Here is a 25,753-nt window from a genome sequence, read left to right as displayed (position 1 = left end):
CTTAGACCCAGCAGGAATGAAATCCGCCCACCTTTTTCTAGACCTGGTACAAGAGGGGGAACCGAGACGAAGACAGGAGGCGACGTGCACCCACTTGGCCAAGGAGCCCATCTTCCGGGGGGCTGGAGCCCTTGCCCCGCGCTTCCCCAGCGGACGTCTCTACCCGGCGGGGGACTGTGCGCTGCGCCCCGGCGCCCCCGAGTGGAGGGAGAGGTAAGGAGGGAGCGCCGGGCGGGTGGGGCGGGGCGCGGTGACAACGCAGAGCCGGGCCCGCCCCTGGCTCCTACCCCCGGAGCCCACAGCGCCCGCCCGCTCGCGGCCGCCCGGGAGCTCGTCCAGCCCCGCGCTCCGCTCGCCCGCGCCCGTCCGCCGGCCGCCTGCGCTCGCCCAACCGCCGCCCGCGCCCGTCCGCCGGCCCCCCGCGGCTCCACGGCTCGGTAAGCGTCCTACTGGCCAGGGGTCCCCCTCGTGCTCGCGGGGTTCCCTGCCCCCGCGCCGGGGCCCCAGCCATATCTGGGCAAAATATTCAGCTGTCGCCGCCGCAGCCGCCAGGAGGGACTGAGCGTGGCTCCCTCTATAAATAGCCGCCGCCTGGGGTTGCCTCCGGGGCTGGAGAGCCGGTGTCTGGGTCCGGAGCTGGGCGCTCGCGTCCCCACCACTCGGCGCGCGTGGCCCCGGCCAGGGCGCCCTTCTCTCTGGACCCTGGCGCCGCGTCTGTAAACGGGAGACGGACCTGGGAGCTCCGGAGGGCTGGGGTCATGGCGGGGCCAGCGTCCCCGCCGCGCGCTCGATTCCAGCGCGGCGAAGCCAGGCGCCCCGGGCGCTCAGCCGGTACAGGTGCAGCCGAGCCGGCGCTCAGGCGCAGCCTCGGTCCGGCTGCCGAGGCTGTGCGGGTGGGAGCGGGGCGCCTCCGCGCTCAGGTGGACTTGCTACCTGGGCTCGCGCGACTCCTGGTTGCGGCAGGAAAAGTTTCCCAAACTGCGGGAAGCGACAGGGTTTAAAGCCCCACGGTAACTCGCCCTTCGCTCGGAGGCGGAAAGAAGAGGGGGAGAGCCTGAAGGCAGAAGTCCCCCCACCCCCGCCCCGGCTATCGTCTACCCACTGGGTGGACTTGATAAGCCTCCTCCCTCTCCGGGCCTCGATTTCCCCATTTGTGGGGGCAGGGTTTGATTCCGCGCAGGAGCTGGTGGCTGGGCCGAAAGCAGTAGGGCGCGCTCTTGACCGTCGGCGCTCCCCCCACCTGTTCACCAGCTCCAGGCCTGGGACCCTGGGGGGCACAGACGCGCACATCCAGAGGGGCTGCGGAGACTGGCGACTTTGCCGGTCCCTCTGACTCGGATTTTATACTAGACCTAGCAGGCCCCTCGGAAAGCCTGGGCCGTATACACCCAGGAAGCGCGCTCCACGGTAATTATGGGCATCTCTGCTGGGTGGCAGCCATCACCTTCGCAAAGAAGCTTGTGAGTCAAACAGCTTTAGATCTACTGAACTGGGCAGGGCTAGAGGCTCCAGTCCCACTGCTCACTGCCCTCTGTTTTCACATCTGATGCTGCTGCCTCGGAGCCCTACACACACCTCCTCCCCCTCCCCATCTCTTCTGGCCTTGACCTTGGCCCTCTCAGACCCTTGGAGATGGCCTGGCCTAAGCTTTTCCCTGTCCGAATCACAAAACCAGACTCTAACCCAGGTTCTAGGCACTCCGCGGGGGCACCGGGAAATTTCCCATTTTTCTCCCAGTGGTGACAACCATTTTGTTCCCGGGGAAGGGACGGCAGAGCCCCCTGCTCAAGGTCACACACTACTGGGCATGCCAGGCAGCCTCCACCAGCCTTTTCCACTCTTTTCTGACACTTGATACTCAAGCAGGTCTTGGGGATCCACGAGCACCCCACCAATGCTCCCCCCTTCTTTGGTTTGCTATTGTCTAGGACTTTCTCTTGCTCAGACAACAGCACCCTCGTCTGGAAGTTTCGTTTTTGTTTCTCCTTTACTTTGGATCTTCTTTTTTTTTCCCCCCTAAAACCATCTTAAAGCCTCACAGATAGAATTAAGAAGAAATGGAGACAAATAGTAAGGGTCTTCTCAATCGCAGCGACGGATCAAGTAGGCTGAGCGTGAGAGCAGAGAGTGCTGTCTCTCTGATGTGTTCATTCTTTTTAATGAACCAGCCTTGCAGATCCAGGATTCAGAAGATGTTGACTCCTAAGTTTAAGTGGAAAGCCTGTGTTGTCTAAAAATAGCCTCTGCCCCACCTTATCAGGGTCTCACACTTTCTGCCTCCTCTGGGGTTGGGCTGCTTCCTGCTGCTCAGCAAAAGCACAACCAGGAGAAGGTAGTGGCCGCTGTGAGTAACAGGCGACCTGGATGTTAGGACACCCTGCCTGCCACTGACTTAGCGTGACCTTGAGCACGTGGGCGTGATGTCTCCACTGGATTCCGAGTTTCCCTTGGAAGGTTTTCTATCATGAGAAGAGTGAAGGGCCAGGGATACAATTCAGGGGAACCCACCCTGTGAGGAGGAAGGAAGGAGCAAGGGGAAACTGGCTCCCAGGAGCCACGGGAGGAGAGGTTGGCGGTGCCAGTGGGCGCAGAGAGACAGGATGAGGGCTGGGACAGGGCCACCATGATTGGCAGGCGCCATGGGTGACTTTGGCCAGGGCATTGCCGAGGGTTCAAAACGGGATCTGCTGCTGCTTTACTGAAGCCAGTGGCCCAGCCGGTCTGAGCCCATTTCCTCCTCCACACAATGGGGACAATAAGAGCACCCATCTCATGTGGGTTTCTGTGGGGACTGGTGTCAGGGCGATGATGCGGGGAAAGCCCCGGTCCTGCGCTTGTTCCCTGCGATGCTGTGAATGCGGGCGAGAGGAGGAAGAAGCTAACGGGAGCTGAGGGTGTGGAGACAGAGCCCACGGCTCTTCTAAGAGCTTGGAGGAGAAGGCAGGGAGAGAGAAGGTAGTAGGAGCTGACAGGAGCCGCAGGGGTTTCCAGGCTGAGGAGTGTGAGAAGGGGCTGAGCCAGGCCACAGACCCCGGAGAGGGGAAGAGGGAGAGGAGTGCATCTGACGGACTGTGCATGGGAGGCTGGGCCTTCCTTCATCACCTGCTGAATGTCACAGGCTCTGGAATTAGTCTCAAACATCACATTCCTCTAGATTCAGGCTGAGCGAAGAAAGGGTAAAATGAAGCCAGTCATGGCTCAGAAACTGGTGTCCCCTTGGGAGACTTCAGTATCTGTGACGGGGGGTAGTGATGGGCCACAGAGGGTCGTTTGTGGCTGCCAGAGGCCTTGTGACCTTGGCTGGCTTATTTCTGAAATGACATCATCTATCGATGACTCCTGCTGAGCCCAGTCATAATGGCCTTTTCCAGGCAATGTTTTGATTTTTCGGTCGTACTAATGGGCCAGCCAGGCTGCCAACATTTCTAAAGAGGCCATTTCACTTTTCACTTAAAGCCAGAACACCAAGTGATCAATTATTTGGCCACTAGGAGCTATTACCAGTTTAAAGCCACAAATGTATCTGTATGAAAAAACAGGAATCACATGGCAGGATTGGGGGACCGTCTCCTGTTTCTTGTTGTGTAAAATCCTCCTTTGATTAATCACGATAAGACCAGACTTTCTGCTTTTAACAATAGGAAAGAGTGAGCTCATTGAAGTCAACCTAGGACAGCCTGGGAGTTTTTCTTCAATGTTAGGATGTGCTGGATCCAGATCATTTCTCATCTGAGAAACGAAACAAGCTCAAGCATTTCTTTTGTTTCTCCTTTTCTTACATCCTTTTGTTTTCCTCTTGGAGAAAAACAGATCTGTCTGTCTCGGTTCTTCTCAGGGCCCCAGCCCCGGCCCCCACTCATTCTGGGGCTTCTAGAGAGGTCCATTTCTGGGAGATGCTTCTGGTGGGTGATGAGCAGAAGGGCCCTGAGCCTCACTCAGCCTCCTTCCTGGACTCATCTCTGCCATCTCTTGAATCTTAGTGCCACTCTCAACCCTGTTCCTTTTCACCCCACACCCTCCTGCTGTCCCGTTCACTCCCAGGGCTCCTACCACCCGCTCGACACTCAAACTCCCAAATTCACATGCCCAGCCTGGACCACTCTTCTCAGCTCTAGGCGTCTATGACTCTAGCCTACTGGACAAAGCCAGAGGGTGTCCCGAGCGCACCGCGCACCCAGCAGGCCTGACTCAGGCTCAGCACCCACTCTCCTTCCTGTGTCCCCACCTCTTGGTTAACAGTGACGTCCTTCACCCAGGCTCGGAGCCAGAAAGCCCCTGCCTTTCACCATCCCATTCGTTTGGTCAGCAGTCCTGTCAGTCTCCCTTACTTAGTATCTCTCCGCTTCACGTCTGTCCCCATAGTCACTACACCAGTCAAACACTTTGCCATCTCTCCCCGGAGCTAGCATCAGAGCCTCTTAAGTCTTTCTGCCCCAGTGTTTTCTTCTCATGCTGTAGTGAAAAGATCTTTGTGTTAATAAAACGTAGCTTAGACAGCATTATTCCTCTCCATTCAGGGACTCCCCACTTCCTACCAGATTCCTTGGCATTGATCCCCAGGACCATCAAAGATCTGACCCTAAGCTACTTCTCCAAAGCCATCCCTTGACACTCCTCCCAGTTCTCTGTACCTTCTGGTCACGGTGCAAACATATATGACTTGATGCCTTGCTGCCTCGCTGCCTTTGCCCCTGCTGTTCCTTCTGCGTGGAATGCTGTCCTCTTCCTTATCTGCCTGGCGAACTTGGGCTGTTCATTCGCTAAGTCACCTCCGACTCTTTGCCATTCCATGAACTGCAGCATGCCAGGTTTCCCTGTCCTTCACCATCTCCCAGAGTTTGCTCAAACTCATGTCCATCGAGTCGGTGATGCCATCCAGCCATCTCACCCTCTGTCGCCCCCTTCTCTTCTTGCCCACGATCTTTCCCAGCAAACTTGTAATCCTCCGTTAAAGCGAGCTCCTCATTGCTCACCTGCGCTCCCCCAGCCCCAGCTATGGGGAGTTCTAAGTGTAATCAGCTCTTTCATCCTTATCTCTGACCAGATCGATAGGTCCTTGAAGGCAAGAGTTTATGGCTCATTTATTTCTGCCTCCCCAATGTCGAACCCTGGGCAGAGTGCAAATGTTTTACATTTTAATCAATGACAGATCACCGAATGAATGAATATATAAAAGAATAAGCAAATGAAAGCCCTGTGTAACCGTGATGATTACACAACAGCTACACTGTTTTCCCATCCCACCACCTTGCCAGTTCCCTGAGGGCAGAAACCACACCTGTTCTGCTCCCCACCAACCCTGCAACCTCTTTGGGCCTTCTCACAATAAATGGAATGAACCCACGATCTCATTGGAAACTCACAGTAATCCTTAAAGGGAAGGAGGGCTGGTATAATGACCCCTTTTTGTAGCTAGCCCAGTGAACCCCAACAGGAATCATCCCAGGTCATCCAGTTCGGGTGTGCTGTCCCTGGAGAAAAACCCAAGTGCTCTCCAGGGTTTGGTCAACTTGAGAAATCGGAGTCCTTGTGTTCTGTACTAGTGAGTCTCTGGCATTAGCATCTCTTAGGATATTGTTGATGCAGATTCTGCCTCTGTAGGCCCAGGAGGGGCCTGAGACTCCGAGTTTCTAAGAAGCTTCTTAAATAAGAGGCTTAACAATTCCTAATAAGGGCTAATGCACAACTCATAACGTGAGGGTCATCCTGCACACTCTGACCACCAAACCTTGGGCACCAAGGTGCCCATGACTTCTCTCAGTTTTCCCTTGGTGATTGCATTTTTTTGTTGTTTGGTTGCTAAGTTGTGTCCGACTCTTTGCAACTCCATGCAAACCTCCCTGTCTTTCACAATCTTCCAGAGTTCGTTCAAACTCTTGTCCATTGATTCGGTAATACTATTCAACTGTCTCATTCTCTGATGCCCTCTTCTCCTGCCCTCAGTCTTTCTCAGCATCAGGGTCTTTTCCAATGAGTCAGCCCTTTGCATCAGATAACTAAAGTATTGGTGCTTTAGCATCAGTCCTTCCAATGAATATTCAGGACTGATTTCCTTTAGGATGGACTGGTTTGACCTCCTTGCTATCCAAGGGGCTCTCAAGCATCTTCTCCAACACCACAATTCAAAGGCATCAATTCTTGGGTCAAAGGCATCAGCTTTCTGTGTGGTCCAACTTGATGGGCCATTGCATTAAGATAGTGCTTTTATTAAAATCTACAAATGAATTAATTTAAGCCTTGACTCCGAATCAAAAATCCAGGGCTCTTTCTGTTTTGTTGTTTGGTTGGTTTTGTTTTTGCCACAGCGGGGGCATGAGGGGCGTGACAAGGCCAGGCGTGAGGTGTGCAGTGGGGCATGTGGGAAGCCGGGGTAATTGGAGGTGCAGGGGGCGGAGACTAGCAAGGGGGCAGGGTGTTGGGGAAGGGCCTAGTGGCCAGGTGGCTGGGGCACATGGTGGGGTCACGTGTCCTGAGCACACTGGCAAGGAGGAAGTCCCAAGGAATGGCAGGCTGCTGGAAGGGTCAGGCCTGCAGCTGTGGGTTATTTCCACCTTCTTCTACCTTCCTGCCTTCTCCTTTCCTCTTCAGAGAAATTTAGGTCCAGAAATGGCTTTAATGTCAAGCTGCCTAGTTCCTGGTCAGCCTAGAATCCCCCCTGAGCACCAGAACTCCAGGTTTCTTGTCTGATTGGGTTTTTGCAGGGCACACCGCTTACACGTTTGCTGTCTATGAACCCAGGGTGAGCACCTGGCCCGTGCAGGGGTGGGAACCCGACTCCTGCCTCAGAACCATTCAAAGACAAGAAAGAGGGGAGCCGGGAAGGCGAACTTCCTCCTTGCAAATCCAGGAAGACTTAAAAAGTCAGACTGAATGGCAGCATTGAGCACCTTTGTTTATGGTTTTTCTATTGCATTTCACTTACACCATTAAAAGGCTATGAGATTGCTTAAAATAAACCCACACCAGCCACATAATCAGTAAGAAGAAAAGAAAGGAAGAGAGGAGGGAGAAATGGCAGAAAACTTGAAAATTAGGATCATGAAACTCTGAGAATCTGGTGGGAGTCATGGTCCCTTGCTCCAGAAAAATGAATATACCCATGCACACAGCAGTTTGCATGTCGTTTCTGTGGATGCATGGGTCACTCTGAAGGCCTTTCAAAATGGACAACACAGAATAAGGAGAGGAGTTATTTCATGTCCTAGCTGAAGATGGACCTTCCAATCAGCTCTGAGATAAATCATGATGGCCAAAGGGGAAAGGGAGAAGAGATGAATTAGAGGCCACGTCATGTCTGATTGAAAAACACCAGTCCTTCAGGAGAAAAAAATGTTTTCTTAGCCCCGGTTCTCAGAGTCTTGGGAGATAGTTTTGCATAGTGGTTATAAACATAGCTTCCTGGGTTCAAATCTAAGTTCTGTCAGTTACTGGCTGTGTAAACTCGGGTAAATGTTAACCCCATGTGCCTCAGTTTCCCTATCTATAATGTAGGGCTACTGTGGGGATCTCAGTTCACACATGTATGAAGTGGGGTTGTTGTGGGGACTCAGTTATTATAGGCAAAATGCTCAAGCCAGTATCTGGAACATTATTCATATTAGAAAAGTGTGTGCCATTATGAGAAGGCGGCGTGGAGCAGCGGTGATAAGTACGGGTTGCCTGTCTGGATTCAAGTCCCGGCTCTGCTACTTACGAGCCTTGTTACCTAGGCCACTGTAGTAGGCTAAATAGTGTCCCCTGAAAAGTCATGTCCACCCAGAACCTCAGAAGGTGACCTTCTTCAGAAATAGAGCCTTTGCATATGTAACGAGTTAAGACGAGGTCATGCTGGGTTGGGGAGGGCCCTAAATGCAATGACTGGGGTCTTTCTGAGACATAGAGTGGACTGACCCAGGGAAGAAGGCTGTGTAACCATGAGGCAGAAATTGGAGGGACGCAGGTACAAGCTAGGGAATGCCCGAGGTTGCTGGTCATCACCGGACGCCAGAGGAGCATGGAGCAGGGTCTCCCTGGGAGGCCCCCGAGGGAGCCAACCCTGCCCATGTCTCAATTTCCAGTTTCTGGCCTTCTGAACTGCAGCAGGGTGAATTTCTGGAGTTCAGAGTCATCCAGTTTGTGGTAATTTGTTATGGCAGCCCCAGGAAACTGCTGCAGTCAGATTACTGCTTTTCCGTTTCTTCAACTAAAATGGGAGTTAAAAAGTACCTACTTCACAGAGTTATTAGGATTGCTTGAGATAATCCACATAAAGGGTTTGGCACTGTGCTTAGCTTGTGGTACATATAGAAAAATGGTTGCAATTAGAAGGTACCTTGACATAATAAGCAATGGTAGCCTCAAGGATGGTGTTAGTAGCATCCTATTGTACATCTGCATTATAATTCATCTGTCCTATTGATGAATTTTTATGTGGTTTCCAATTTTGGGATAATATAGATAATAACCAGATTCTCTGGTTATTCTGGTTATTCTCTGTCCCAGATGGTAAAGAATTGGCCTGCAATACAAGAGACCTAGGTTCACTCTCTGGGTCAGGAAGATCCTCTGGAGAAGTGAAAGGCAACCCACTCCAGTATTCTCGCCTGGAGAATCCCCATGGACAGAGAAGCCTGGCAAGCTACAGTCCATGAGGTCGCAAAGAGTCAGACACAACTGAGTGACTGACACTTTCACTTTCAGATAGTAACCAAATAATTTGTATATATATCTTTGTACAATTCAATGATTAAACTAGCAGAATAAACTCCTAGGAGTGGAATTGCTGTGTTAAAGCATGTGTGCATTTGGGTAGATGTGGCTTCACCCGTCCTGAGAGACAGTATACCAAAGCATCCTTCTATTCTGTGTGAGAGTGTTGATCTCCACATCTTGTGAACACTAGGGATTCTCACTAAATCTTACTCGTCCTTTAGATATAACTCAAATGGTCCCAAATTATGAGGTCTTCCTTATTTGTCTTACTTTCAACCAGAATTTATGTCTTCCTTCCCTGTTTCCCTTGGAGTCATTTATGCATCCGTATGTCCATCCCTCCCTTTCTCCAATCTTCCCTTTCTCTTTCCTCCCCTCTCTCCATTCTTTCCTCCTTATATCCCTCCATCCATCCATCTATCACCCAGCATTCAAGGCACTTCTTATCTTTTTTGATCTGATAGAGGAGAACTGGTGTCTCATTTCTCGATTTACTTTTCTCTTATTATGGGTGGATTTCATTCTCTTCTCATAGGTTTATTGGCTATTTGTGTTTCTTTTTATGTGAATTGCCTGTTTTTTTCCCTCTTCCCATATTTTTGCTGGGCTCTTCTTTTTTTTTTTTTTCAATTTAGGAACTTTTGTCTATTAAAACAAATTAGCCCTTGTTCAATGTACAACAAATATTTCCCCCTACAGCTTGCCTCTTGGCATTGCCCATGCTACTTTTTCATCTTGACTTTTTAGAAAATACAAAAATGTGCTTCATAAAACTGTACCTATGTTGACTGCTGCTGTAAGGCAAGGTGACAGAGTTCACAGGTGTGGAATGGAGAGTGAGAATAGGAGTGAGTTCGCAAGCTTTTCTACAAGCCAACTTTTAATTCCACCAAGGCTTTTGTTTTATGACTGTCAATGCCAGTAATAATGCCAGGCATTCATTCATTCACTTATTCCACAAACCTGATTTCAGCCCCTGAGAGAGGCAGGACTCTATGATGGACCATGGGAGACAAGGATGTTTGTCTTGAAGTAGCTTTCAGTCTTGAGGTAGATGGGGTACAATAACATGATGCTTCTGATGGCAGAACTCTGATGGCCTTGGTGTTAGCTATTTAGCTTGCTAGTACCCTTTTCAGCTGGTGTGGAGAAAGACATCATGGGTTAGGGTTAGGGCAAGAGGCTGGTGAGAGATTGTGGTGTCCTGAGTCGGGGTAGTTTCAGAGGGGCAGGAAGAAGGAACTATAGTGGGGAGTGTGGCAGGATTTGCAGGGCAGGTGGACCGGCCAGCTGGGACAGGGCAGTGGGTTCAGCATCTTCTCCTGGAACACGGCTGCTTACAATGATTCATGTGGTGACTCAGACAGAGCGATGACCTCAGGAGGTGCAGAATGAAAACACACCCTGGTGCTCACACACACACGCGCACTTTTCTAATTTAAACCTGTTGACCACTTTGACGTTTGGACCTTTGAAGCTCCGTGTGAACTGGGATCTGGCTCACGGCCACTGCAGAGAGTGATGGAGTCAAATGATGTGTTTTGTTGCCCTGCTTTTTTCAGAAGGCCCCTTGTGAGTAAGAGAATGAGATCAGCCACAGAGAATAAGGCAAACAAACCAAAGAACAAGTCTTTCAAAGAGAACTGATCATCTCTGAGTCCCCACATTCTCTCCTCAGGGGCCCCAAACGTATCTTTCATAATAGAACCAGGTCTTGAGGGGCCTTATAATCTCACCTTGTCAATTCCCCAGACCCGCCATCAGTCGAGACGCCAGCCCTCCCTGGGAAACCTCATCTAGGGCTCTAGGCTCTGTGCTCACATGCCTGGCATAGCAAGTGCTCACCACCTCCTGAATCAGCCCAGCTACTCCTCGGGCGTTTTGTATTTTTAGACAGTTTCTTGTGCTGATCAGAAATCCACACCCTGGTCACCTTGGTTTTAAATCTGTGTCTTCTGAGCGCTGAGATCCACAGACCACTTTTGTTCCTCCCTCCACAGGTCAGTCCATTAGAAGTTTGCTGAGTGTGACCGTGTTCCCTCTGTCCTTCAGCTATTCATATGACACCCTGCCCACCTTCTCTGGACTTAGCTGGAAATACTCAAGAGAAAAGGCCCAGAGGGATGGGATGGGGAGGGAGGTGGGAGGGGGGTTCAGGATGGGGAACACATGTACACCCATGGCGGATTCAAGTGAATGGATGGCAAAACCAATACAATGTTGTAAAGTAAAATAAATAAGTTAATTTTAAAAATAAATAAATAAATAAAAGGCCCGCTTCACAGGAGTGGTCACCCATATGGCCAATAGTCATATGAAATGTGCTCAGCTGACATCCTTAGTCATCAGGGAAATGCACAATGGAATACAACCACCCACCACTGTAATGGCTAAAATGGAAACTTACTGACAATACCAAGAATTAGCAAGGATGTAAAACAACTAGGTTGCTCAAACACTGCTGGTGGGAATGTAAAATTATACAATTACTTTGGGAAACTGTTTGACAGTATCTCCTGAAACTAAGCATATGCTTACTCTGTGATCCAGAAATTCTACTCCAGGTACATACTCAAGAGAAATAAGTGACTATTTCTACCCAAAGACATTCATAGCACTGCTTATAATTACCAAATCCTGGAAATAACTTAAATGTCCATTGACGGCAGAGTAAATAAATTATATAATTCATGTAATGGACTACTACACATCAGTGAAAAAGAACGGCCTGCCACTGTAACACACAGCATGAAGAATCTCACAGACATAATGTTGAGTGAAAGGAGGCAGACAGAAGAACATAACCAATGTGTGTGTCCATTTACATGATGTTCAAAAATAGTCAAAGCCAGTTTATTAGATGGTGTTAAAAGGTCAAATGCTAGTTACCTTGGAGGGTGATGAATTGGGATGGGGATGAGAAAGCCTTCTGTTGAGCTAGAAATGGTCTGTATCTCCATCTGAGTGGTGTTGGCATGGGTGTATGCGTATGGGAAGATTCAGTGAGCTGTGCTCCTAAGACTTGCCCACTTGACTGTATACAGCCAATGCCTTATTTAAAAAGAAGAAAAAAAAATCGCACACCCCCAGTGCAAGAGTTGGAGCCCAGAGGTGAGCTCCAGCCTGAAGCTGAGCAAGACCATCATGTGCTTACTTTGTCTACTTTATTAATGCAACTCAGGTCACACCATGGCTCTGGGTCCCACATTGATTTATGTTGAATGGACAGTCTCTGGAGAACCCCCGAACCTTCCTCATGGTTGCCCAGCCGTGACCACCCTTCTAACACATGTAGGGTAGGCTTATTGGGCTGGAGCTCTGTGGGACTGAGAAAGAAGAAAGAAATCAGTTTGTGCCCTCACCGGACAAACGAATCCATGAAGCTCAGAGGCACTGACGCGCCCGAGTCTGCCCAGCCAGTTAGAGGCAGGGCAGGGATTTCAGCCCAGGACCGCGTGACCCCTGGTCCATGCTCTCACCTACCATCAGCTCAGCCTCCCCTGAGGGTGGTGGGGGAAGAGAGGATGTGTGTGATACCACTTCAGGAATTCCTATGTGGGTCTTATCCTCCCGACTTAATTGTAAGCTTGCTGAGGATCGGGACTCTCCTATTAACTTCTGTCTCTCCCAAGAAGCAGAGAAGGCGATGGCACCCCACTCCAGTACCCTTGCCTGGAAAATCCCACGGATGGAGGAGCCTAGTGGGCTGCGGTCCATGGGGTCACTAAGATTTGGACACGACTTTCACTTTTCACTTTCATGCATTGGAGAAGGAAACGGCAACCCACTCCAGTGTTCTTGCCTGGAGAATCCCAGGGACGGGGGAGCCTGGTGGGCTGCTGTCTATCGGGTCGCACAGAGTCGGACACAACGGAAGTGACTTAGCAGCAGCAGCAGCTCCCGAGAAGGCCCTCGATGCCCTGCACAAAGTGGGTGCTCAGTAAACACTCAGTGAATCAGCTTGTGGAAACAGACCCAGAGAGGTATAGCAACTTGCTTGAGGCCACACAGCCAGCCCTCAGCCACAGTCAGGACGGGTGGTCGGGTCCCCCGGCTCGGGTCCCGGTGTCCCTCTGCCACTGTGCCATGCCTCTAGCTTCCTGTGGAGCCCAGGGGCTGGAGAGTCCAGGGACTGGAGGATACTAGGGAAGAAAAGGACCCTCCTCGGTGAGCCAAGGCTGAGTCTGGCCCTGGGGCCTCGGGGCAGGGCGGTGCCCTGGGAGGCGGGCTGGGAACGGGCTGCAGTCTGCGCAGCCGTGTGGACCCCTGTTCTCAGAAGTGCCCTGTGCTTGGCAGTCATTTTCCTGAAGTTCTTCATTTTACTTTTGGATGTATATTTTTAAGTGAAGCCCTGTGGACAGTGGCGCACACACCGGGGCTTTGAGTCTGACCTCGCATGAGCTCTCGTCTGCTGCTGCCTACCTGCTTCCTGGGGACAGGTTCTTAGACTCCAGCTGCCTGGCCTCCTGACACCCCCAGATCCAAACCGCCTCCCCCTCCCTACCCCCACTCCGCGGCTACCCAGGCTCTCGCCCCGGGTGCATTCAGCTGGGAGCCCTGCAAGGCAGTGTTCTCGTGATCCCTGGATCCAGGCATTTAGTGTCCTGGTGCAGAAGTTGGGGTACCATGGGGATCACCCATCTCTGGGTATTGGACAGTGGTCCCACTGGAAGGGCAGATACCTGGCCCGACTGGCGGGTGCCCTCCCAGGGCAGAGCGTGTGTGTCCCGCCCGGGGCAGGGGAGGGAAGCCGGCAGCCAGAGGGCTTGGCCTGCGTGCCCTGAGTCGCAGCACCCAGGCATCTGTGTGCACCATGATATTCACTCGTAAACGTGAAGGACAGTGTGACAGGTCAGGGCAGAGACCATGAGAGAAAGGGAAAGCTCTGTGTCTTGGTACTTTTAATGGCAGTTTTTCCCTGTGTGAACTCAGGATGCCACAGTCCTCTCTGGCGCTGGGCTCGGCGGGTTCTGCAGCCAGCCCTGGCTGGCAGAGTCCGTCCTCAGGCCGAGGTGGGACTCGGGCTGTCACGCAGGAGATTTGGCGCTCCTGGTCCTTCTCCCTGTCTGTCTGGACCCAACCACAGGTGACAACACGCCGAGGCACCCGTGTCTTGCCTTGCACGGGGACGTGAGGCTGCAGGCTTGACTGGTGTCTTGGTTTTGTTGTGTTGATCTGCAAAGTTAATCTGCACTTTGGAACTGTTTCGCTGTAATCGTTGCCGCATGTTTTATGACGCTGTTCCAAAATGTAGACATTGAGGAAAGAGCCGCAGCCTTCCAATACCCACTGGTCTACCTCTTCCACAGCCTAGCCCGCCCCATCCCGTCAAGGGACAGCTGACTTTCTTCCCTTCGCAGTCCCCGGCCTGGGCTAGAGTTCAGGTATCCCCCCGGCTCCAGGCCTTTGTATCTCCGGCTGACCTGCGGTACCGGCGCTGCAGCGAGGCCTCAGCCCTCCAGTGTGGAGGTGGAGAGAGGGCGTGCAGGCCGCGGGCACCCGAAATGTCTGGGTGCCCAGGGAGGGGTGCTGGGTGCCGCTGGAGGGGCGGCTTTGTGGGGGCTGGGAGCTCTCCGAGCGCCTCAGGCCCCGGGCTGGGGAGTCGGCCCTCCATCTGTCATAATGGGGACTGTTCAAGGCGGCTTCACCTCAGGAGCGGCATCAGGGCTGACTTTCGCAAGCATCGTGTGGAGGCCGAGGGACATGCGGACAGAAGGTAGGAGAACTGAGGCAGGGAGCCTGCTGTGACAGCACAGATCCAAAACAGGCAGTCGCCGTGACGACGGGGAGGAGGGACAGGTACCAGGAGGACAAGGAGATGGGAGTCCGGTCCCTGAAGGACAGTAGTGCGTGGTTCCGCCCAGACGAGTCTCTTGGAGCAGTCAGGTCGGTAGAGACCAATAGCAGAACGGTGGCTTCAGAGGCTGGGGGAGGGTGGGGGGCTTAGGGCTTCGAGGGGGACAGAGCTTCCGTTGGGGAACATGAAGAAGTTCTGGGGATGGTGGCGGTGATGGTCATACAACAGTGTGAATGTATTTAATCCTACAGAACTAATTGCATGCTTAAAATGGTCACATTCATTTTGTGTTGGGCATTTTACCACGAACAACAGCAACAACCAAACCTGTACCATTCAAAAGAATAAATGGGAGGGAGGACTGACAGGTGTGGGGACCTCCCAGAGCTGGGGGAGTCGAGGGGTGGGTTCTGGGCTGGCCCCCAGGAGTCTGGATTGGCCGGCTGATGGCAGCAGGGTGAGAAGGTGGCAGCCGCAGCAAGGTGGCCACACGCAGGGCTGGGCTCATGGAGCCAGAGGGGCTCCCGGGGACGTGCAGCAGAGCCTGGGCCGCAGAGACCATGGGAAGGTCATCAGCTTATCACTGGTCACTGACCCCCCGCCTCGGAGATAGCCCCCGGGGAGGGTGTGAGATGTAAGCAGAGGGCAGTAGCCAGGCGAACAGGCGGGCCAAGAAGAACGTGTCACCAGGAGCCCGAGAAGGAGAGGGGAGAAGGGAAGGAGGCAGATGGAGACAGTCACGTACTTGTTAGGCTACAAGGGGCAGGGGGGGAGCGTGAGGAGGGCCTCACATGGATGGTGGTGGACGAGGGTCTGATGGGAATCCAGCATGAGCTCCAGCCGTCCAGGCCCGAGGAGCCGGGACGGGGCTCTTCTTGCGACGCCGCGATGCCCATCTCTCAACTCACTGTCAGAGCCTCCAGACGGAGCCCTCCCCACCACACCTAGATTCTGGACTTCCAGCTCCTGAGCTGAGAGACAGTGAATTTCTTCTGTTGAGACCCCTCCATTTGTTGGAACCAGTACAAAATGCCAGGAAATGAAGGAGCTCATTCATCCAACTCTTTTTTTTTTTTAATCCAAGTCACCACATAGGTCATCGATTAGCCAGTGGATGGGCTGTCCATGAACCCACCATCCAGTCTGTCCAGTCATCAGGGGCGGTGGGGCGTCATGTGGTCTAAAGCGTTGCTGCCCCCAGAGGTGCCCTCGGGAGGAGGGCAGTGGGGAGACTGCTCTTGCGGAAGGGACGGGACATCTGGGGCACTCTTATGTCCCGGACCCAATGGAAGGGAGAGGCGCAGGGATCATGGGCTTAAATCACATGTGGCCAAAATGTCTCCCCAAAGAGAAGATGAGACAAAAGCAGAGGAGAGAGGCTGTGAGGAATCAGCTTTATTTTGTGAATCCACCTCCCTTTCCTGTGGCTGAAATAACAAGACGGTATAACTGGAAAATAATCATTTGAACTTGTGACTCAGCTCTTCCCGACCTCGGGGAAGTGCGGTCCGTAAATCAAGATGCGGCTCCAGCACCTCCCGCTCAAGTGTCCCTCGGGGCAGACGCTGGAGGAGCCATCAGCCTACGTGACTGCGCCCGCCTCCTGGGAAAGATCTGTTGGTCCTCTGGGGGCTGCTTCCAGAACTTCCATTCCCGAAGCTTCCTGAGAGGTGGCCTCAGTGCTTGACCCGTCCGTTTTTACTGTCCATCCTGCCTAGTTTTCCTCTGGCACAGGTGGCAAATTCTCTTTTTTGCATATTTAGCAGCAGCTTAAGGCTCCTGCCCTTGAGAAGCTGGGAGGCCAGACATGCCATTCATGTGAAAATACACAGGGTTTGGAAGACTTCCGTTTTTAAATGTGTTTTAAATTGTCCTTTTCTTTTTCTCACCAGCTCTCGCTCAGGAGCCCGTCTGTAAGGCAGGCAGCAGCATCACCCCTTCCTGCCCATCCCTCCCCTCTTGGGTTCCCAGCCCTCCGAGATCTTTCCACTTTAAAGATGGGGAAGCAGAGGACCCGAGAAGAGAAGGACTTGCCCCAAGTTCCCAAGACACTAGATCAAAGCCCAGATGTATTCGTGCCCAACTGACACCGTCCCCAGGCGCAGGGCTAGGCAGCAGGGCCATGAGGATAAGACACAGCTCTTTACCTGGGGCATGGCAGTCTGAGGAGAGGGCAGGGGATGCAGGGGAAGGGAGGCAGCCGCAGCAGTGGCCGTCGCCATGGCAGCCTCGTAATAACGCGTCTGATGGGTACGGTGCCCATGCCAACCACGCCCCAGCCCCAGGCTTTTGCCCCTTACCCGCGTGCCGCAGGCTCATCCTCACAGCACCTGTGGCTGCTCCTGACTCAGAGCTTGGGTACTGTGATCCTCTCACTGTGCAGATGAAGAAACTCAGCCCACTGGATATCAACCTTTTATTTTAGTAGGTGAAGCCTTTTGTCAAGAGCAATCTTCTGTGGAATCCCCATAAATCAGGCAGTACTGCGGAAGCACCCTTGCTTAGCCTCTCCCACTTAACCCCCTTGCAGGGGTCTGGGAGACCTGAGGTCTCCCCAGAGCACAGTGTAGACACCACCCCTGGGGACTAGGTTACGAGTAGAACTTCCTGGTCCATTGATACTCATTTTACCGATGAGCAAGCAGAGGTCCGGGGAGGGGAGGGATTTATCGAGGGTCACTCCAGCGAGTTACCAGCTCAGCTAGCACTCCGGCCAAAGTCCTGTGCATCTCAGGCTGTGTCCATCTGTGACACCTCTTTTACCAGGAAACAGAGGCTTTTACTAACAGCCATAAAATACCCTCTCTTCCAAGCCATCATTTAAAGCCGAGCTTTCAGTGGGCTCTTGTTAACACGGTGTTTCCACCTCCCTCCCGCCCTGTCTCTCCCCGACCTCCAGTTTCCACACGTCACTGAGCACAGGAGAAGAATCTCACTTTAGAGAAACCACCCCTGGGAGCCAAGTGGATGAGTGTGGCTTGACGCCGACAGCTTCATGGTTTACCTTTGGCGTTCTCCGTTCCTCTCAGCTTATTTAATGAAATGCCTGGTCGCGCTGTTCACAGGACACTTGACATTAGAAAGGGCCTTTTAAATCCTTTGAAACAGGATTTTTAAATTCACTGGCACCTCGGAGTGTGTAAGTGGAACAGTGACTTTCCTGTGTGCCCTGAGATGGAGACTTCTCAGGAGCTTTAATGATTACAGCCCTCAGGAGGGCATCCTTGAAGGTGCCTGCCAGCCAGCCCCACCGCTCCTTTAGCAGGCCCCTAGCTGCCACCTGTGTGTCTTCTGCCTCTTCCCAGCTCCTTTCTCCGCCGACTGCTTTGACATGGATTCCTCTCTCCCTGTCTGTTCCGTTGTCCCAGTGTGTCCCTTCTCCGGGGTCTGTCCATGACTTTTTCTAAGGATTTTAGTGCAAACCATCTAGGAAAATGAGCCAACCGGCTAAGGACTCAAGCATGGGCAGCTGCCGGGGCCCCAAATCTGTCTCAGCTGGTCCCCTCCCCGAGTCCCTTCTTGTCCCTCATGTGACCCAGAGGTGAATCTAAGGCTGTGTTTCCCACACTTTGTTCCGTGAGACTCCGATTCCAGGAGAGGCTGCTCAGAGATTTGGTTTCATGGTCCAGAGGACAGGGTAGCTCTGCCTGCACCCACACCATCGTGGTGACGGACCTCTGCCGCAGCAAGCTCACCGACAGGTTTGAGAAGTCGGGGGGAGTCCAGAGTCCTGTGCAACTTTGTCCAACCCAGGACCTGTCTGAGCACCAGAAACGTGTTCCGCAGCCCACCTGAGAGATGCTAGTTTGGAGATGTCTCTGTGATGGCCTGGAAGCATCTGAGCCCTTCACTAGGGTCCTCTTGACCCCGAGATGGAAATCACAGGGCCTCTCCTGGCTCCCTACTCAGGAAAATCCAAATTAGGTTATTCTCTGAAAGCCTTCAGGAAGGGTTGTTTTTTTCCATCGATACCAGAGCATTGTCAGTTGCTTGTGTTTTCTTTGGAAACAAATAGAAATGAATCAAGGGGGACCCATTTATGGTCTGAACACTGCAGTCTTGGGGTCTGGTCAGAGGAAGACATCAGGTCAAGCTGAGCTATGCTTAAAAAAAGGGATAGCGCTGGCCTTTTCTGTATTTGGGAAGCAAGCCCTTTCTTATCAAGCCAGCTGTCACACACACGGGCTTCTCCTACAAACAGGCCCACACAGGCACGGGCTTGCACTAATAGCATGGGTCTCTGCTTTCTTCCTGAAATGGAGGCTGCTTCTGGTAGCTGAGTCAACTTTGGTTTTTGTTTATTTTTAATTACTTTGTTTTAGATTAACAATTACTCTCAGCTTTTTGATTGATAAGTTGGTTTTTTCCCTAGGTTTTGTTTTTCTCTACTCTGGAAAATTCCATCAGTCGTTTCACAGATGAGCCACGGGTTTTGTTTGTATTTGTTTGCACTGGAGTCTGAAACCACAAACTGCTGCAAGAAAGGTGATGCTGATTGTATTAGTTGCTGTGGTTGCCATTAATAAAGTACCACACACTGAGTGATTTAAAAAGCAGAGATTTATTGTCTCAAAGTTCCAGAGGCCAGACGTCCAAGATCAAGGTATTGACAGGATTGGTTCCTTCCAAGGGCTGAGGGTCTGTTCCAGGCTTCCCCCCAGGGTCTGGCGGCTCGCTGGAATCTTTGGTATTCCTCGGCTTGTAGAAGCATCGCCTCCGCTTCTGCCTTCATCTTCACGTGATGCTCTTCTTGTCTGCCTGTCTGTTTACATTTCCCTTTTTCATAAGGACACCAGTCCTATTGAATTAGGGGCCCACCCTTCTCTGGCATGACCTCACTGAACTTTAATTACATCTGCAACACCCCTCTTTCCAAGTACTGTCACATTGTTTCTTGGAACATGGTACTGGGTTATTGAGGTGGGGTGGGGAGGTTAGAGTTTCAACGTAAGAATTTGGAGGGGATACAATTCAGTGTTAGGTGAGAGGTGGGGTCCGGTGACAGGGATTCTGAGTCGAGGCCTAAGCCATCCCTCAGTTTCTTTGTTGATAAAATGGTTTTAGTTAAACTCAATTTACAGGGCGTGGCACCAGGATTGAATGAGTTCTCAGGTGTGGAAGCGTCCTGGTGATGGAAGTAGCAGAGACGGGATCCAGACACGGGTGCCAGGTACCCCTGTGCTGTGGGGAACGCGCAGTAGGCGTCTCCAGCAAGGAGGACAGCTGGGAAGTGGCAGACCTGGACCCCCTTTTCCCAGAGCCCCTCCCTCCCGTTATTCACTGCCTCTCTCAGCCAGCTCCCTCAGAGGTGAAATGAGAGGTCTGGACGAGGAGGTCTCCTTCTGGCCGGGAAGTCAGGGGATTCTGTGAAAAGGTGCAGGTGCAGAGGCTAGAACACTGCAGGCTTGGAACACAGCAGATCTGGTTCCAGTCGTGATTCTTCGGCCTCTTAGTAGTGTGATTTGTGAGTCCCTCACCCTCTCTAAACTCAACATCCTCATCTACAGGATGGGAATGAATGCCTGCCGCAGAGGTTAAATTATTAATAGGATGTCCTTGGGAATTACTTAATCACAGCCTGGTGTATGGTAGTATAAGTTAGCTATTAATGTCAGCTGTTCTTTGCGAAGATTGAATGAGATGTGGGGAAAGAGCCTGCATACAGCAGGTGCTCAATGAACCACTGACGCTCACCCTGCTTTTAAGATAGGCCTTGGCAGGATGTCCAGCCTTCATGTTTTCCATAAGGGTATATAGGGTGGAGAGTTATACAGAAAATATTTGAACTACTTGAAGAATGAAACACTTTTCAGGCACTCATAGGCCATTTATAATCATCTATTACTTGTAACAAATGGCCATGCCAATTACAACAGTTACATTTTGTTAAACCGCATATGCCCTCGGGACTTTTACCTTGCACAGTTTATTAGAGAACTAATCCAGCTTAATTCAGGATTCCATTATAGTAATTATTATCCTGACAATTCATAAAACATGCCCAGGCCTCCTTGTGAGTGACAAGCATCTACTTGCTCTGAGAATGAATCCAAGGAGGATCTTTCTAAGATTTTTCTCTTTCCAGTAGGTCAGCACAGAAAGCTCTTTCACAATGTCATACAGACGAGAACTAGAGAAATACCGTGACCTGGATGAAGATGAAATCCTTGGAGCCCTAACAGAAGAAGAGCTGAGGACCCTGGAAAATGAGCTGGACGAGCTGGACCCTGATGTGAGTAGGCACTAAAGGGGGCACATTGTCACACGTGCAAGGACGGTGACGCTTACCGCCTGGGGGAGGGGCAGGCTGACCGCCTGGAGTACCATGTCTGCTTTCCTTCTACGGCAATAGCTCTAGGGTCATCTTGCCTTTGTGAGGGTGTGTGCGTGCGTGTATGTATGTTGTGCTAGTCACGATTCTCTAAAGTAATAGAACAAATAGGATATATATATATAGATAAATAGATTTAGATATAAAGAAATTTATTATTATAAGTAATTGGCTTCCATGATGATTGAGACTGACAAGTTCCAGGATCTGCAGTTGGCAACCTGGAGACCCAGGACAACAGAAAGTGTCATTCTAGCCTGAGTCCAAAGGCCTGAGAACCAGGAAAGCTGATGGTATAATTTCAGTCCAGTAGCTGGCAGCCTCAAGACAAAGGAAGAGCCAGTGTTTCAGATCAAGTCCAAAGACAAGAAAACAAAACAAAAGCGATGACCCAGCTCAAAAAGGTCAGGCAGAAAGAAACTCCCTCTTGCTGGTAGGAGTTTCGGCCTTTTTGTGGTACATGTATTCAGACCTTCAACTGATTGGATGGGGCCCACCCACCTTAGGAAGGGCCAAATGCTTTCCTCAGTCTCCCGATTCAAGTGCTAATGTCATCCAGAAATACCCTCACAGGCACATTCAGAATCATGCTTAGCTAAATGTTTGGGCAGTCTGTGACCCTGTCAAGTTGATGCATAAAATGAATCATCACATGTCCACTTGTGGTCAACTTGGCACCCATACACATCTTTTAAAATCACACTTATCTCCATATAGGACAATAGCAAGGTCATAATTCTGCCCAATGTGATACAACTATCCTGGGTACCTGCCAGAAGAAGTCAAGTCCTTGCATGATGTTTACTTTTCTCCTTGATAGCCTGAAGCTTAATCCTATGATACAAAATTAACCATACTTAAATGCCACCATATAAAATCAGTACATGCCTTGTGACATGTTAAGAGAATGAGGGAAGAAAACAAAGATATTTACTTAATGCATACATACATACATGGACTCACACATACACAAACATGTTCATAAAAAATACAGAGGAGATGCTCATAACAGTATTGTCCTCATTTGTCTAACTGATCACGTGGCCATAGCTGGTGTTTATAACTGCCTCTTCTCCTACCCATTCTCTGCTCCCTTGGCCTTCAGCAAGCACCTCAGTCTTTGCCTGATGGAGTGAATCTACTGAAGGGCCTGGACCATTAGTAGTCCTGCCTGGATTGAGTTATTATAGTTTTCCATTGACTTTAATCCCTGGGCCTTGTAATACTGAGAAAGCCCTATAGAAATACAAGGAATCCCTTGTATTTCAGGGGATGCCCTTCTTTACCACCCCTCTGGAGCAGCAGGCTAATTTTCCCCTCAGTAATCAACACACATCACCCCAGCCAGCACAGAAATTCCCTTTCTGCCTATTCATTCAGAGGCAAAATAAGGAGCCGCAGAAGTGGCAGTTTTAACTTCCAATCCAATGGAGTCATTGCTGTGTCTCCTGGTAGAAGTATTCCTCCCTTTGGAACGAAGACCTTGAGGCCAGCAGAGCATAAGGTCTTAGGAACAGGAAGCAAAACTTTTGCCGGTCGGTCACTAGGGTCACCGGTTGTGATAGTGAGTGGGTGGTTGTTTTTTAGTCACTCAGTCATTTATGACTCTTTGCGACCCCGTGAGCTACAGCAGGCAAGGCTTCCCTGTCCTTCACCATCTCCTAAAGCTTGCTCAAACATATGTCCATTGAGTCAATGATGCCATCCAACCATCTCATCCTCTGTCATCCCCTTCTCCTCCTGACTCTAATCTTTCCCAGCATCAGTGTCTTTTCAAATGAGTTGGCTCTTCACATCAGATGGCCAAAGTATTGGAGCTTCAGCTTCAGCACCAGTCCTTCTAATGAATAATCAGGATGATCTTCTTGCAGTCCAAGGGACTCTCAAGAGTCTTCTCCAACACCACGGTTCAAAAGCACCAATTCTTCAGCTCTCAGCCTTCTTTATGGTCCTACTCTCACATCCATACATGACTACTGGAAAAACCATAGCTTTAACTAGACGGACCTTTGTTGGCAAAGTAGTGTCTCTGCTTTTTAATATGCTGTCTAGGTTGGTCATAGCTTTTCTTCCAAGGAGCAAGCATCTTTTAATTTCATGGCTGCAGTCACCATCTGCAGTGATTTTGGAGCCCAAGAAAATAAAGTCTCTCACTGTTTTCATTGTTTCCTCATCTATTTGCCATGAAGTGATGGGACCAGATGCCATGATCTTCATTTTTTGAATGTTGAGTCTTAAGCCAGCTTTTTCACTCTTCTCTTTCACATTCATCAAGAGGCTCTTTAGTTCTTCTTCACTTTCTGCCATAAGGGTGGCGTCATCTGCATATCTGAGGTTGTTATTTCTCCCAGCTTGTGCTTCATCTAGCTTGGCATTTCGTATGATGTACTCTGCATAGAAGTTAAATAAGCAGGGTGACAATATACAGCCTTGACGTACTCCTTTCCCAGTTTGGAACCAGTCCATTTTTCCATGTCTGGTTCTGACTGTTGCTTCTTGACCTGCATACAGGTTTCTTAGGAGGCAGGTAAAGTGTTCTGGTATTCCCATCTCTAAGAATTTTCCATGATTTGTTGTGATCCACACAAAGTCTTTGGTGTAGTCAGTGACGCAGAAGGAGATCTTTTTCTGGGACTCGCTTGCTTTTTCCATGATCCAGTGCATGTTGGCAATTCCTGGATCCCTGTGCCAACCCTTGACTCCGGGGCCCGTGAGTCCTGGTCGTGGGAGAAGCAGCAGCACATCCTGGACACTGAATCAGAGCGTGCAGGGACTCATGGGGATCCTCGCCCTGGCCCTGCAGGGTGTCACCGCCCAGCTGCGCTGTAACTGAGTTTTCAAAAGCCCTACCCACCATTCCCTCAAGCCAGCTGCTTCAGGGTGGTAGGGAATGTGTCATGGCAAGACTTAAGTGAGAAGTAGAGGGCTTCCCCGGTGGCTCAGGTGGTTAAGAATCTGCGTGCGATGTGGGAGACACGGCTTCGATCCCGGGTTTGGGAGGATAACCTGGAGAAGGGAATGGCAACCTACTCGGATATTCTCGCCTGGAGTATTCCATGGATAGAGGAGCCTGGCGGGCTGTAGTCCATGGGGTTGCAGAGAATCAGACACAACTAAACAACTAATGTACAAAGATCTAGAGGAATCCCTTCCACTGATGTCTTTATCTTTGCATTTCATAAGTAGTACATGTAAATGTGTTTAAGCTCAGAATTTGCCTCTGCAGCCAGGTGATGGCATCACAAGACAGGAAGCTCACTGGTCACATCTGTGGCTTGGCCAGTCACCACAGAGCTGCGGCAGAACCAAGGGCGGGGCCCCGAGGTGGCCTGCTGCACTCTCGTTGTATCTGTACATCCTGGGTACCCCGGCCGATGACCAGTTCAGAGAAGGTACAGAATGAATATTACTGAATTAAGTAAATTTCCCATTTGATATACTTTTATTTAAAAATGGGATATTTCACATCTTTTTTAAAAAGCTGTCACTCTTCAAACCTAGTTTAACAGTGATCCGTACAGTAAATCCTACTGTACCGTTTCACTAACCCTGAAGTAGCCACAGCTCGTGTAGAAGGCAGTGTAGGTTAGCAGAGAAGATGCAAGACAAGAGCTTAGATGTTCCAGGGCAGCCCTGGCAGGGTCCCTTACATTCACATCACCGTGAGCCCGTTGCTGTCCTTCAGACCTTATTGCCCCGGTCCATGGAATGATGGAGCCTCATTGGCCCCACTCAGGGCTAAGTCTCCATGAGCTTATAAACCGATCCTACCTCCAGATTTGACTAAATGTCGTCTTTTAGATAACCTAGCATCCTGGTCTGGGGGTCCTGAGTTTTAGGTCCCACAGAGTGACAGACCCCTCCGGGAACGTATCCTCTGCTTGCTCTTCACAACCTCTTGCCCACACCGACAGCCAACCAGGGGGAGATGGTGCCCGAGGTGAGGCCACTGGAGTTGACCTTCAGGCGCTCAGCCCAGTGGGGAGCGGCCCGGTGAACCACACCCCCCGTGGAGGCACGTGGAGGGTTCAGGGAGGGGACGAGCTCCGCCGGGAGGAGGCTTTACAGAGCAGGTGCCGCTGAGACTGGGCCCTGGGTCTTTCTAAGCCGTGAAGAAAAACGAAGAGTTCTGTGCTGAGTGAAGGCCACAAGCAGAGGCTCGGGCACAGAGCCGCTGGTGCAGGGGGTGTAGGCGGGGTCCCGGTGGAGGGCCAGCCGAGCCTGGAAGGGAGCTAGACCTGGGGGGAGAGGGAGGTGAAGGCAGACTAAAGACTGTGGATTGTCTCAGCAGCCCGGGGAGTTCCGAGGACAGAGAGTGGTGGGTTTGCTGACAGAGATCTTTCCTGAAGATCAGCAAGGGCCCTGCCCTTCTCTGCAACCCTTCCACCATCTTGCAGAATCTTTGCTGCTCCCAGGGTGAAGTGCAGACTCCCCGGGAAGCCAACAAAGCCTTCCGCCTCTGACTCTTCAGGCTGTTGGACTTGCCCTGAGTCCCTAGACGGAGATGCGTTAGGATTAAGCTGTGGCTGCAAATTGGATGTGTGATGACAAGGTTCAGAGCCAGACGTCAGACCTTGGAGTAGGCAGAGAGAGGAACCCTCTCAGAGCAGAGCCCCTGAGAACTGTTTGAGCCTCAGCTGGGAGCTCCATTTCCCCTTCCAAACTGGCAAATGGCCCCACTCCTAATATCAGAGTATCTGGCCCCAGAAGCAAATTCCCAGGGCCTCTGTGCCCTGCCACACACGAGCCCTCCTCACAGGTGGTTAACAGGAAGGTCTCTTGTGAACACAGGTGGGATGGGGAACCTGGGGCACAGAGAGCTGACTATCTTGCCCTGCATCACAGGACCAGGGCGTGGAGACTCGGATTTCAAGCAGGCTCCAAAGAGCGCCACCTCCCCCTCTGGCAGGAGGAAGGTACAAGTACATTTGAAT

The 25,753-nt window shown here is 51.2% G+C and overlaps 1 protein-coding gene across 2 annotated transcripts in view; it reads left to right on the top strand.

The window, feature by feature from the left end:
- The first annotated feature begins 286 nt into the window (after positions 1-286).
- TMOD1 (tropomodulin 1) overlaps positions 287-25,753 on the top strand; it is an 84,846-nt gene continuing 59,379 nt past the window's right edge. Inside the window, exons 1-2 of one of the 2 annotated variants that reach the window (XM_043487003.1) lie at positions 287-437; positions 20,577-20,720. In XM_043487003.1, coding sequence (XP_043342938.1) covers positions 20,601-20,720 — 120 coding nt within the window. In that variant the 5' untranslated portion in view covers positions 287-437; positions 20,577-20,600. Of the gene's footprint in view, positions 438-20,573; positions 20,721-25,753 lie in introns of both variants that reach the window. The other variant, XM_043487004.1, reaches the window with a different exon arrangement.

This window comes from Cervus canadensis, chromosome 14 (genome assembly GCF_019320065.1).
Source record: "Cervus canadensis isolate Bull #8, Minnesota chromosome 14, ASM1932006v1, whole genome shotgun sequence".
Taxonomy (NCBI): Eukaryota; Metazoa; Chordata; class Mammalia; order Artiodactyla; family Cervidae; genus Cervus; species Cervus canadensis.
Note: the sequence above shows the minus strand (reverse complement) of the source record. Positions and strands in the feature narration are given on the sequence as shown.